Source organism: Sus scrofa, chromosome 1 (assembly GCF_054392235.1).
Source record: "Sus scrofa isolate SSC_HxYL_T2T_F1_AM1 chromosome 1, Sscrofa_HxYL_maternal_Yorkshire_Landrace_v2.0, whole genome shotgun sequence".
NCBI classification, from domain to species: domain Eukaryota; kingdom Metazoa; phylum Chordata; class Mammalia; order Artiodactyla; family Suidae; genus Sus; species Sus scrofa.
This window is the reverse complement of record NC_139383.1, coordinates 83,620,840-83,633,459: the sequence shown is the minus strand read 5'-3', so window position 1 is coordinate 83,633,459 and position 12,620 is coordinate 83,620,840. Positions and strand designations below refer to the sequence as shown.

The 12,620-nt window shown below is 41.0% G+C and overlaps 1 protein-coding gene across 4 annotated transcripts in view; it reads right to left on the bottom strand.

Annotated features, from left to right (window-relative positions):
- The window catches only part of UBE3D (ubiquitin protein ligase E3D), a 581,163-nt gene that overhangs the window by 289,398 nt on the left and 279,145 nt on the right, over positions 1 to 12,620 (bottom strand). For 3 of the 4 annotated variants that reach the window (XR_014807535.1, XR_014807534.1, XR_014807527.1), the window contains exon 10: positions 7,912 to 8,011. Coding sequence is in view for 1 of the 4 variants with exons in the window: in XM_084964035.1 (XP_084820161.1) it covers positions 7,976 to 8,011 (36 nt within the window). In the remaining 3 variants the exon portion in view is untranslated. Of the gene's footprint in view, positions 1 to 4,090; positions 8,012 to 12,620 lie in introns of those variants that run through there. The other variant, XM_084964035.1, reaches the window with a different exon arrangement.

Genomic DNA, 12,620 nt, shown 5'->3' with positions numbered 1-12,620 from the left:
CCTGAAATACAAGGAATCATAGCAACTGAGTATTACCGAAAAAATGGAAGGAAAAAAAAAAAAAACACTTAGGATTCAAATCCATTGTTCTTTGGCAACTGGGATATTCTTTTCCTAGTAATTAAGAGTTCAGAGACATAGTATTACAGTTTTTTTAAGGGTCAAAACAGAACAACTTGGCAATAAAGAATATTTCAATATTGTAAATGTTATTTTTATTCGTTTAAATTTTTAGAATAAATCTAGAGATAAATCAAGGGATACTTAATTATAGTTCAAGATCATATTGTAAATATTACACAGTTTGACTGCGAAAAATAAGAATAAATTTCTTTTTATGGCCCACCATGGTATATGGAAGTTCCTGGGCTAGGGGCTAAATCCAAGTTGCGGCTGCAACCCATGCCAGAGCTGCGGTAATGCCAGAGCCTTTAACCCATCTCACTGGACCAAGGATCAAACCTATGCATCCACAGTGGCCTGAGCAACTACAGTTGGATTCTTTTTTTTTTTTTTCTGTCTTTTGTCTTTTTAGGGCCACACCTGTGGCATATGGAGGTTCCCAGGCTAGGACTCAAATTGGAGCTGTAGCCTCTGGCCTACAACATAGTCACAACAACCCCAGATCCAAGCCACGTCTGTGACCTACATCACAGCTCATGGCAACACCGGATCCTAAACCCACTGAGCAAGGCCGGGGATCAAACCCGCATTCTCATGGATGCTAGTCAGATTTGTTTTCCCTGAGCCACAATGGAAACTCCCCTACAGTTGGAGTCTTAGCCCACTGCACCACAGTGGGAACACCAAGAATAAAACTTTTTTAAAAGCAGAAAATTGAAGGAATTTTGGTTGAGTTACTATTTGTACTAAGCTCCTCATTTTTCACAGTTAAGAATTAAAAGATGTCATCCAAATTGTGAATTATAAGCCATAAATCATAAATATTTTATTTAAATTATAAAGAAAAGAGGCAGAAGAGACAAAACAAAAGTAATGAAAAGTAATACTAGTTCTTTGAGAAATGAAATTAGGGGTAGGAAGAGATGACAACTATTGATTTTCATTTTATATATCTTTTTCTTGTGGTTTGAATACTATGCTGCTATGGTCCAAATGTTTGTGTCCTTTCAAAATTCATTTGTTGAAATCCTCAGCCTCCAAAGGTGATAATATTTGTAGGTGGGGCCCCTGGGAGGTGAACAGGTCATGAGGGTGCCAAGAGAATGGGATCAAGAATGGGATTAGCACCTTACCAAAGAGACCTGAGAGCTCCCCACCCACTTCGGCCACATGAGGACACAGTGAGAAGGATCAGGAAGAGGGCCCTCATCTGACCATAACTGCACCCTGAACTAGGATGTCCAGCCTCCAGAACTGTCAAAAAGAAAGTGCTCTTGTTTATAAACTGGGTATACATACCCAGTCCATAGTATTTTGTCATAGCAGCCTGAATAGACTAAGATACATGCCTAAATAAAATCTTAATTTTTATAAAAGACTAGCTTAAGGAGTTCTCCTCGTGGCTCAGTGGTTAACAAATCTAGTATCCATGAAGACGCAGGTTCGATCCCTGGCCTCACTCAGTGGTTTACGGATCCCATGTGCTATGGCTGTGGCGTAGGCCGGCAGCTACAACTCTAATCCGACCCCTAGCCTGAGAACCTCCATGTGCCGCAGGTGCGACCCTTAAAAGATAAAAGACAAAAGGACAAAAAGATAAAAAAAAAAAAAAAAAAAAAAAAAAGACTAGCTTAAAGTGAGGAAATACAATGATGGTCCTTCACCGCCCACCTCCAGAGGGAATAGGTAGCCTTTCCTGCAACCAGCCCTAACATGTCTATGCAGTGGAATCCTGGCAGATGCTGGAAGGACACAGCAGGAGCTCAAGGCCCTCAGAAATAATGTCTACTATGCAGTGCTGGGGAAATGTTTATCATTCATTTACATAATCAGTATTAATCAAGGGACTATGATGGGCCGAGAACTGCAGTAAGACCTGGGTGTACATTGGAGAATAACAGTTCTTATGGAGCTGGGAGGGAAGATAAACTTGTAAATAAACGTAGGCTATTATAGATGGTGGGGATACAACACGGTCCTATCGTATAGGGTCAGGAAATATAGTCCATGTCCTGAGATAAACCATAATGGAAAAAAATATTTTAAAAAAGAATGTAGGAGGTCCCATCATGGCTCAGTGGTAGCAAATTCGACTAGTACCCATTAGGATGCGGGTTCAATCCCTGGCCTTGCTCAGTGGGTTAAGGATCTGACATTGCCATAAGCTGTGGTGTAGATTGCAGACGAGCCTCAAATCTGGCATTGCTATGGCTGTGGTGTAGGCCAACAGCTACAACTTCCATTTGACCCCTAGCCTGGGGACTTCCATATGCCACACCAGAAGCTCTAAAAAAAAAAAAAAGAAAGAAAGAAAAAAGAATGTATATATATTCATTCTGCTGTACAGCAGAAATTAGCACAACACTGTAAATCAATTCTATACTTGAGTAAAAATTTTAAAAAGACATGAATAATTACATTAGGCCTTCTGTCCAGAGACTTAGTCCTAAGCCAAGGTCTCTCAGTTGCAGAAAGGAAATATGCAATAGGATCAGTTTTGTGTTGAAATGTAAATATAAATGTATATATTGCCAATGCAGGTTTATGAATACAGAGAAAGAAAACTGGAAAGATGTAGACCCGGAAGAGGGAGCAGTAGGTGGTGGAGGGAAAAAAGCTTCACTTAGTGATGCCTTACTTATGATTTAAATATTAAAAACAACACAAATGCCTAGTTAAAATAAGCAGAACTGGTCAAGAAAGTGGACAACTGAGCAACACGCTGTTTTGGAAGAAATAATTAAAACATCTCATGGGTAGAGCACTGTGACCACTACATTCCTATAAAAAGGAAGAATGCTATTATTTAGCTAACCGGGCTTTCCAGAGCATTCATTTAGAGTCCTTTAAGAATATAGAATTGCTCCAGCATTGATACTTATTTCTGTACCATAGGCCTCGTGCTTTAAATAAGATAAGCTCAGTATTTGCCAAGTCTTTGAACTCTCATCATTCAATTCACTCAGATTCAACAAACTTTGGCAAGAGTCTGGCTGTGACCTGAGACTCACACAGAAGAAAACTCGTGAGCAGTTCTCAGGTGAGGTTCAGCGTCCACACAAGGCTGTCACCTCCTCCCTGTTTTGGTCTTTTTTTGCCACACCCACAGCAGGTGAAAGTTCCCATGCCATGGATCCAACCCGCACCATTGCAGTGACAATACTGATTCTTAACTGCTAAGCCACCAGGGAACTCCCTATCCACTCCCGCTTGAGAGCCATGGGATGCTCTCACAGTTAGCCTGTGCTTTTCTGCTCATTTCTGTATCAGGTTATTAGGTTACTTTTCAAGGTAGCCAGGAGTCCTGTGTCTCTCTTGGTTATTGGAAGTTTGAAATACGACCTTGGAGGCATAAACCTTAGTGTGATGCTGTACTCTTTTCTGGTGAGTGACCTCAACAACAAAAATTAGAGGGATGCTATGCCCAGGACCTGGATGGTACCCCCATTTGCAGTCCTGGTGTTACAGTTTGTGTGTTCTCATTTCCAGCTGGATTTGCAGAGTCCACACACCAGCTCTGTTGATGTAGAATCCTGGCCCCACTTCCTTAAGGTCTGGCTTTGTGCTGATTCGAATGCAGTTGTTCATGTCTACCAGGTGATTCCAAGCCGGTTTAATTGCTGTTATCTAGTCAGTCATAGGAATCCCAAAATATCCAGCACCCCAGCGTTTGTCACTTTTTATGGCCTTCATGTTACAGTGTTTGTTTGTTTTGTTTTGTCTTTTTAGGGCTGCACCTGAAACATGTGAAGGTTCCCAGGCAAGGGGTCAAATTGGAGCTGTAGCCACTAGCCTACACCACAGCAATAGCAACACCAGCTCTAAGTTGCATCTTCAACCTACACCACAGGTCATGGCAATACCAAATCCTCAACCCACTGAGCAAGGGCAGGGATCAAACCTGCGTCCTCATGGATGTCTGTCAGATTCATTTCTGCTAAGCCATGACAGGAACTCCCTCTTCTTCTTTTTTTTTTTTTTTAGTACTGTTTATTTTTATTTTTTATTTTTAAATTTTATTTTATTTTTTAGCCATGGCATACAGTGGCTTGATGTGGGATTGAACTTAGGTCGCAGCAGTGAAAGTGCTGAATCCTAATCACTAGACTACAAGGGAATGCCCCAAAGTAATGTTTATTACTCTATATGTCTACAGATCTGTCTCCGTGCTCTAGAATGTGAGGTCCATGGGGGCAGGGGACTTGTCTTACTGGTTTTTGTCTCCCCAGTACAGAACAAAATTTCTGGAAATAAATTTTTGATGAATAGGTGTTTAATGAATTTTTAAAAATAAGACTCCTTAGTGAATGGTTTATCCCTGCATGTATGACATGAAGTATTTCTTGTTTCCATATAGGTCCACATTCATTTCCCCAAAGGGCTGAACTTCTGACTCCGTATTTGAAGAAGATCTCTGAGAATCTGGCCCTGATAATAGTAGCAACATGTACTGATTCCTTTTTCTGTTGCAGATCACGTGCTAAGTGTGCATGTGTGATTATCTCCACATTGTGTCAGTTTATCTTCACAACAATCCATTAGTCAGATACCATTTTATCACCACTGCACACATAAAGAACCGAAGCCTAGGAGTAACATGTCCCAGGTGAAGACATAGCTAATAAAGGGTAGACACGGGATTTGAAAGTACACCCTTCCATCTTCTGAGCCTATATTTAGTTACTGCATATTATACAAAAGGTGGCGTTCCCTGAACTGTGAGACAACATAGTAAAGAAATGTGTTAATCTTATGGAGTAGCAGAGACCAGGCAACACCTTTTGGAAAGGTGCAGCTGTGACCAGAATGCTAATCTTTGGTGAGGATAGAAGTTTATTCTACCCAAGCAGAATAAACAGTAACATGAAATTCCTTTGCTTTAATAAGAATATTGAACTTGCAAAATCATTCTATTATGTTTCTCAAGCAGCATTTAGTCACTTATCACTTATTTACATCATGGGAATAATTACGACTCATTTTGCAATTTGTACAAATATGCTTAACAAACTATGTGCAATATTTAGACCCATGATTATACCATATAATTAAAGCATGATTTTTTAGAAGGATTGATAAAATTAATCTTTTTTTTTATAATGCCTCTTAAAAAACCCCAATGAATGTTAAACATATTATTCCTTTCTTTTCATCTAACATTATTAATTAAACTCCTTCCCCTTCCTTGGAAGTATTTTTTTTTCTTTTTTGGCTACACTCACAGGGTGCAGTTCCCAGGCCAGGGACTGAACCTGCACCATAGCAGCGACTTGAGCTGCTACAGTGACAACATCGGCTCCTTCACACACTTGCGCCACCAGAGAACTCCCCCTTGGGACTGTTTTTAAAGCTTCAGAAAGGCCTGGGTACCTCTTGGCTCTACCACTCTACCTGTATGACACTGGATATGTTATTTAATCTCCCTAAACTTCAGATATCCACACACAGAACAGGAAAAACGAGTTCTAACTTGCCAAGTTCTTTGAGAAGAGGAAACAAACTGCACAAGGCCCTCACACAGGGTCTGGACCCTAGTAATGATGATGAGGGTGGTGATGGTGGTGGTGATTGACAATGACACCAACCACTTTCACCGTAGGCTTACTAATCTTTAGGCACTTTTCTCAGGGCTTTATATAAATAAATGCATTTACTCCATAAAAAATGATGAGCAGTAGTCCCTGTAACAACAGCGCTCAGTTCAAGGATTGTACCCCACGCCGCAATTTCACTTCAGAAACACAGTGATGGAAGGTTTTAAAAGCTGCTGTGGCTCCTTGGTATTTACTCAGATGAGCTGAAAACTTAGGTTGACATAAAAACCTGTGCATGAATATGTAAAGCCACTGTGTTCAGAACGGCTCAAACTTAGGAGCAACCAAAATGGTCTTCCATGGGCGAATAGATAAAAAAACTACGATGCATCCATGCAATAAAATATTTTCCACTAATTACAAAAACAGACCTAGCAAGCCACAAAAAGACATGGAGGAACGTGAAATGCCTCATTGCTAAGTGAAAGATGCCCATTTGAAAAGGCTATCTACTGTATGATTCCAACAATATGACATTCCGGAAAAGCCAAAACTATGGAGATGGTAAAAAAGATCAGTGGTTGTCAAAGGTTCGGGAGGGGGTGGGTGGGGGAGTATGAATAGGTAGGACACAAAGGATTTTTAAGTACTACATGGTCAGAGACTGGCTGAAACCCTGAGAGGCAGAACTGCAGGTACAGAGAAACTATATATATGGACAGAGAGCTGCTTTATAAGGTATATGCAGCTTTTCAACTGCACAGGGGATGGTGTCCCTAATCCAAAGGTTGTTCGAGCCTCAACTGTATTCTATATGATACTGTCTGTAACGGTGGATGCGTGGCATTACACATTTGTCATAACCCACGGGGGAGTTCCCTGGAGGCTAAGCGAGTTAGGGATCTGGTGTGGTCATTGCTGTAGTGCAAGTTTGATCCCTGGCCGGGGACATCCCCTTGCTTCAGACATGCCTCCCCCCAAAAAACCCACTGAATGTACAAAGAGAGACCCCTAATATAAACGATAGACTTTAGTCAATAAAAGTCTAAATGATAGACTTTAATCAACTAATGCATCAACCTGAATACTAAATCATCAGCTGTAACAAATGTAATGCACTAAAACATGTTATTAGGAACCAACTCCGTGTTGGGGGTCAGGGGGAGCAGGATACAAGAATTCTGTACTTGCTGCTCCATTTTTCTGTAAACTTAAAACTGCTCTAAAAATAAAGTCTATTAATTTGTAAAAATATATCAGATTGTACATTTTAAAAATATAGAGAGAGTTCTTTCAGAGAGTTAATACAATGTTTTTCCCTGAAAAAAGTCATTGTAAAAAACTAAAAGTTGGGAATTGTCTTACTAAAATAAGATTTGATGTAGATGGGTTCATTACTATGTTATTGCTGCTTTTCACACATACATGCAGAGAGAAAAGGAAAGGAAAGAATAAAAAAGAAAAAGAAAAAGAAATCGAAAGAAAAAAAAGAAAAGAAAAAAGTTATTTGGAGACATAAAGGGAATCAACCTTGAATGCCTCCCTCCTCCTCCAGGCTGAGCAATCTTGAATACAGAGAAATCTAAAGTCAGTGATTCCTAAGGTGTGATTCCTGCAGCTGCAGCAGCTTCCACTGGGACTTATTAGAAGGCAGGGGTGGGGTGCAGCAAGCTGTGTTTTCCTTCCAGGTGAGTGTGATGCTTCCTGAGGTTCCACAGCCAGTGCTTTAGGTCCATGGATCTCTATACTTTTAGTGGACACATAAACTCACAAACAAGTCTCCCATGTTTGAAAACAGGGCTTGAGCATAAGACTGGCACTAGGGGGAAGCAGGGGAGGTGCCCAAACATGCAGAAATCAAGACAGGTAATACTTTAATGCAATGTTTTAAAAATTATAATAATGCAAAAAAAAACTATAATGAATAAAATATCAACATTTGCAATCCTCCTGATTTATTTCCCCTTTCCTCTCAGGCTGTAATGTGGTTCCACAAGGCACTGCTTCCCCAAGGGGTGGGGGCCTGGCAGAGGAGGGGAAGAGGGGTTCAGGGCTACTGTCACTGAAGCTAGTTCCACTCCTTTCTCCAGACTGAAGCACATACCCTGTACCATACCACCCTTCTTGAGTCATGCCTCCTCATTACCTGTTTAGCCCTCCCTTCACTATATACATTAAATATGATACTAATGGAGTAGAAAATGTTAGACTTTCCAGAAGAAATTAAATGATTACTGTTCTCCAGAAAACTTACCATTTCTGCAGGAAGTTGCCAACTGGAGATCCGGCACTTGCCATCTGCTTCTACAAGGATTGAATCATGAGCTGCTCCAGTTGCTGACCTTCAACACCCCCTGAAAGAGTTCAGGATGGAGATCAGGAGTGAGGTGCTCTGTGCTCTGGGAAAAACTGGGAGAACAGCTCTTCAGATAGATATTTTCAGGAGACTTATGAGCCTATTTCTTGTATTCCCCTGTATCTAGAAAAGTACTAAAATTCTTCATGGGGATGCCTGCTCCCTGTGACTAGCAGTAGCCTTCTCAAGACTAGCAGTGAACTTCTGCAAAATGTGTGCTTGACTGTATGTACCTTGCTTCAACGGAATCACAGATATATGGACGTCCTCCCCTACCTCTTTGGAGTGGTTTCTCAGAGCTATCTGAAATGCTGCCTCCCGGGCTATAGTCCTCATCTTGCCCTGAATAAAACACTATGTAGCACTGAGAACTATGTCTGGTCACTTATGATGGAGCATGATAATGTGAGAAAAAAGAATGTATACATGTATGTGTAACTGGGTCACCATGCTGTACAGTAGAAAATTGACAGAACACTGTAAACCAGCTACAATGGAAAAATAAAAATCATTATATATATAAAAAAATAAAACAACTCACAACTCTTATGTTCTTTCCTTCTTTCTTTTTTTTTTTGGTCAACAGAGTTTACACACAGAAATAAATAGCAAAGAACTCATAAAATAATATCTCTACATGCAAGCTATAATAGTGTTAAGGTTTAAATTTGGGAGAACCACCAGGGAAAAGAGGGAGTCAGATTAGTTTCATTTGATAACTTCATAGAAATGCTTTGTGAACTGCAAGTCCATCACTGCCGAATGTTAGCTGTGGCTCTCCTCTTCCTGGGAAATGGCAACTTCAAAACACATTTGGAAGGAAGTGAGGTCTATAGACTAGGCAGAGAGGCTTAGAGAAGAAACAAAAATCTGGAAGAATAAATGAGAAAATGAAGTGTTGGAAATGAAAAACAGATGGGCTTAGCTCCTGTAGGAATAAAGAAAACTGAGGCCAAAGAAGAAAAGTGGGTGTTAGGGAGGAAGGGCAAAGTGGGGCCAATTGTGTCGGAGGAAGGCATCGTGTGTGACTGAGCATTGCTCAGCTGAGCCTTACCTGGATTCTGAAAGCTGAGACACTGGAGCTCCTGCTTCAAGTTAGAAGTGGAAAGTCATCAAGAGGAGAAAATGACATGAAAACTGAATGAAATGGTCATTTTCAATTTCAAGTGAAGTCTCCCACTGGAGACTCTTTTAAGTGGTGGGGGTGGGAGCCGTCCAGAGCAATGGTTTCTTTTCTTTTTCTTTTTTTTAAGATAATTAAAAACAAAATGAACGGAAGCTCAGTTTGGGAGCCCTGACTGATCCTGGACACATGAGTCCTTTGAATGGAGACAGGACAGCAGCATCCCTGTGGGAATCTACTGCCCCAGTGGTTGCGTCTTCTCTGAGCTTGACAAACAGTTTTCTTGGTGGAGAAATGTATTTGTCTCTCTTGGTAATTGTTGCTGAAGACCTGCAGCTGAGATCCATGGGGGCTGCAGGAGCCCAGCCAGGACAAGGCTCAGCAGGTGGTAGGAACAAGGGCTCTGGCTTAAACTGAGCTAACAGGTCAAGAAGAGTCAGACTGGGCAAGGCGAAGCTCATCCTGAACTTGTTGCTAAGAAGTAAACTGCCAGTAGAAACTAAGGTCAGGTGCCAACTGAGCAGCAATGCTACTGCTTTCTGGAACTGAAAAGGAAAGGGGTGCCTCAGGGTTGTGGGCATGGCTTATAAGAACCATAAGTATTTGAGATCAGTTTCCCTGGGATGACCCATTAGAGACTTCATGGAGAGGTGATGGCACTGGAACAGAGTCTAGGAAAGTGTGATTATTCACCAGGATCAGGGCTTGTCTATCACCTAGGTTTAGCAAATTGTCTAATTAGAGACATCACTCAGATGGAAGTAAGAGAGCGTGGGATGTCCCCTGCAAAGCGTAGACTTTGTGGAATAGGAAAGTGGAGGGATGGGTTCTGACAAACTGGCGCTCACTGTCCCCATCACATCTAGTGACACATGGGCTGCCCTCATCAGAACAGTCTTCATCCTGACTGGGTCCAAGAGAGGGAACCACTGACCAGAGCTGAAGTGTGGCACAGCTCTGTACTTGAGGAGATGATGACTTTGGGACCAATACAAGGGAGAAGAAAACAGAGGTTCTGAGAGGAGAGAATTCTACCAGCCTGGAGGCCATGCCCACTGAAGTGAAGTAAAGATATGCAAAGCTCAGGTCTATAAGTTGTATCAATAGATAAGGGTTTTCCTTAAAATTAAAAAAAAAAAAGTTCTGTGTGTATAAATAAAATATATAGATAATATATTATATAGAGACAATATAAGTAATATATTGCCTATATATTATATTACATAGATTGTCTATATATTATGTGTGTATATATATGTGTGTGTGTGTGTATATATATATATTCTTTTAGAGTTGGATAATGGTCTCCTTTGAAAATACTAACTTGCCTCTGATAAACTGGGAGTAAATGATTTTTGTCACTACTTGAAAACAAAAATAAGGCCAAAAAGTTAAGATCTTTGCATTAGAGAGTGAAGAGTTTTTGAGACTCTTGAGTTATGCAGTGATGTGATGAAATCAGTCTTCGAGAAGAAAGATCTGAGCAGCACTGCCTAGGATGCATTTGAAGAGAAGATGGACGATGAAAAGCCTAGTATTTCAGGCTGTTGAAATGGTTTAAAAATATAGGACTTGATGGTAATGGTATAGTGGGACAAATCTCTAAGGACAAAATGTGCAGAGCTGCCTATAGGTAGAAAAACAGGAGTGATGGCTCTGTGTCTTCTGAAGGAGGCACTAGAGGAATGTTGGAGCTCTTGGCAGCAGTGAGGAAACCAGGCTGGAGTGACTATTTGTAAGGGAGGGGCTGATAATGAATCATCTCAATGTTAGATTTTAGGACAAGTGGAACATTCATATTTTATGGGAAACTAGAGCTACAGCAATGGAGAGAGAGTGAGAGGTCAAGTAAAATTTAAAAAATAAAATACCAAAGTTGAAGCTATGTGCATAGCGGTACAGCCAAGAACCAGAGGCACAAACATTGTAATAACAACACTGGCAATCATAACTTCTACTACTTACTGAATGGCTACCATGCTCCAGCCACTCTACCAGCAGTTTTATTTGTATCTAGACACTTTGAAATAGATCTGGCTCTATTTTAGATGGGGAATTGAGGCTCTAAGAGATTTAAGGACTTACCTAAGGTCACACATTGAAGAACTAGGATGAGATTTCTGTCTACTGATTCTCAATCCAATCTTTTCCCACAACCTGTTTCTTTTCATCTATGGAGGTTCAGTCTTCTTGTCATAAAACGTTTGAGATGGAGATATGGAAATATGGATATCTTGTGAATACCTCTGGAGCAACTTTAGATAGAAGAGAGTAAAGGAATTCAGGGTATAAACCCTGGCTGGGCCCAAGAGAGACACAGGTGTGATATAGATGGTGGCCGAGAAACTTGTCATGTCCTCCTATGATGATGGAAAGTCAATAAAGAAAGCATCTCCCCTCTTGCTCTAAATCCAACACAGCACAAAAGTAGAACATTGAGATAAAATTTGGTTTTGAAACACTTAGTTGCCTCCCCCGACTGATGCAAAGGGAAAGAAGATCTAGACAATGGCTCTAAAGAGAAGCAGAAGTTCCAATCGGGAGTTGAGCAGAGGTAAACAGGCTTTAGAGCTTCATTAATAAACTCCCAGGACATGTCCACATCCACATCAGTTATAAGTCCTCTCATGTTCTCCTCTCTTCCCCTTGGCCCTATATGTTCCAAAACCAAATGTAAGCAATTTTTATCCTATTTTCCTAACACTGAATATAGTAGTTACATGTAAGTTTTGAGGTCAAACGACAAGATTCTTCAGTTGAGGCCCTAAAGGAGCATTTAATAATCAGTAAACATGTGCTATTCTCTGGTAGACACCAAGATATGAAGATAAAGTAGACATTTCCTGCCATCCAGAAACTCACCATCTTTACACAGGCAATAGTGTATCACACCACGTGGTGAAAGACTAGAGAAGGATGAACTGTATTCCGGGCAAAAAAAAAAAAAAAAAAAAAAGAAAGAATGTCTTGGGCTGCACCCACGGCTTATGGAGGTCTAATCAGGATATGGGTCTCATCAGAGAAACAGCTGCCGGCCTACACCACAGCTCACAGCAACATTGGATCCATAACCCACTGAGCGAGGCCAAGGACCAAAACCATAGCCTCATTATTCCTAGTCAGATTCGTTTCCGCTGCACCACGACGGAACTCCCAGAGAGAATCTTATCAGGAGTTAAGGTTTGTTCTGGGCCTTGAAAGGTAAGTAAAAAAATTTTGGGAGGCTCAAGGGCATACAGGAAAGATGGGGTATTTTAATTGGGACAGAAATGGAGGCTGGTACAATTGACCAGACTAGAACTGGGCCTCCCCAAAAATAACCCACACCCTAATGGGCTTGATAAAGGAGCCTGCAGGATGGGAACATTTTTCGGTCCTGATATTGAACTTGGTCCCATCAACCGGAGGGGGTGGGGGTTCAACAGCAGGAGCCCAGGCAGCAAGGGAGTATTTGAAATGATTTCAGGGCTCTCTCTCTGGCCCT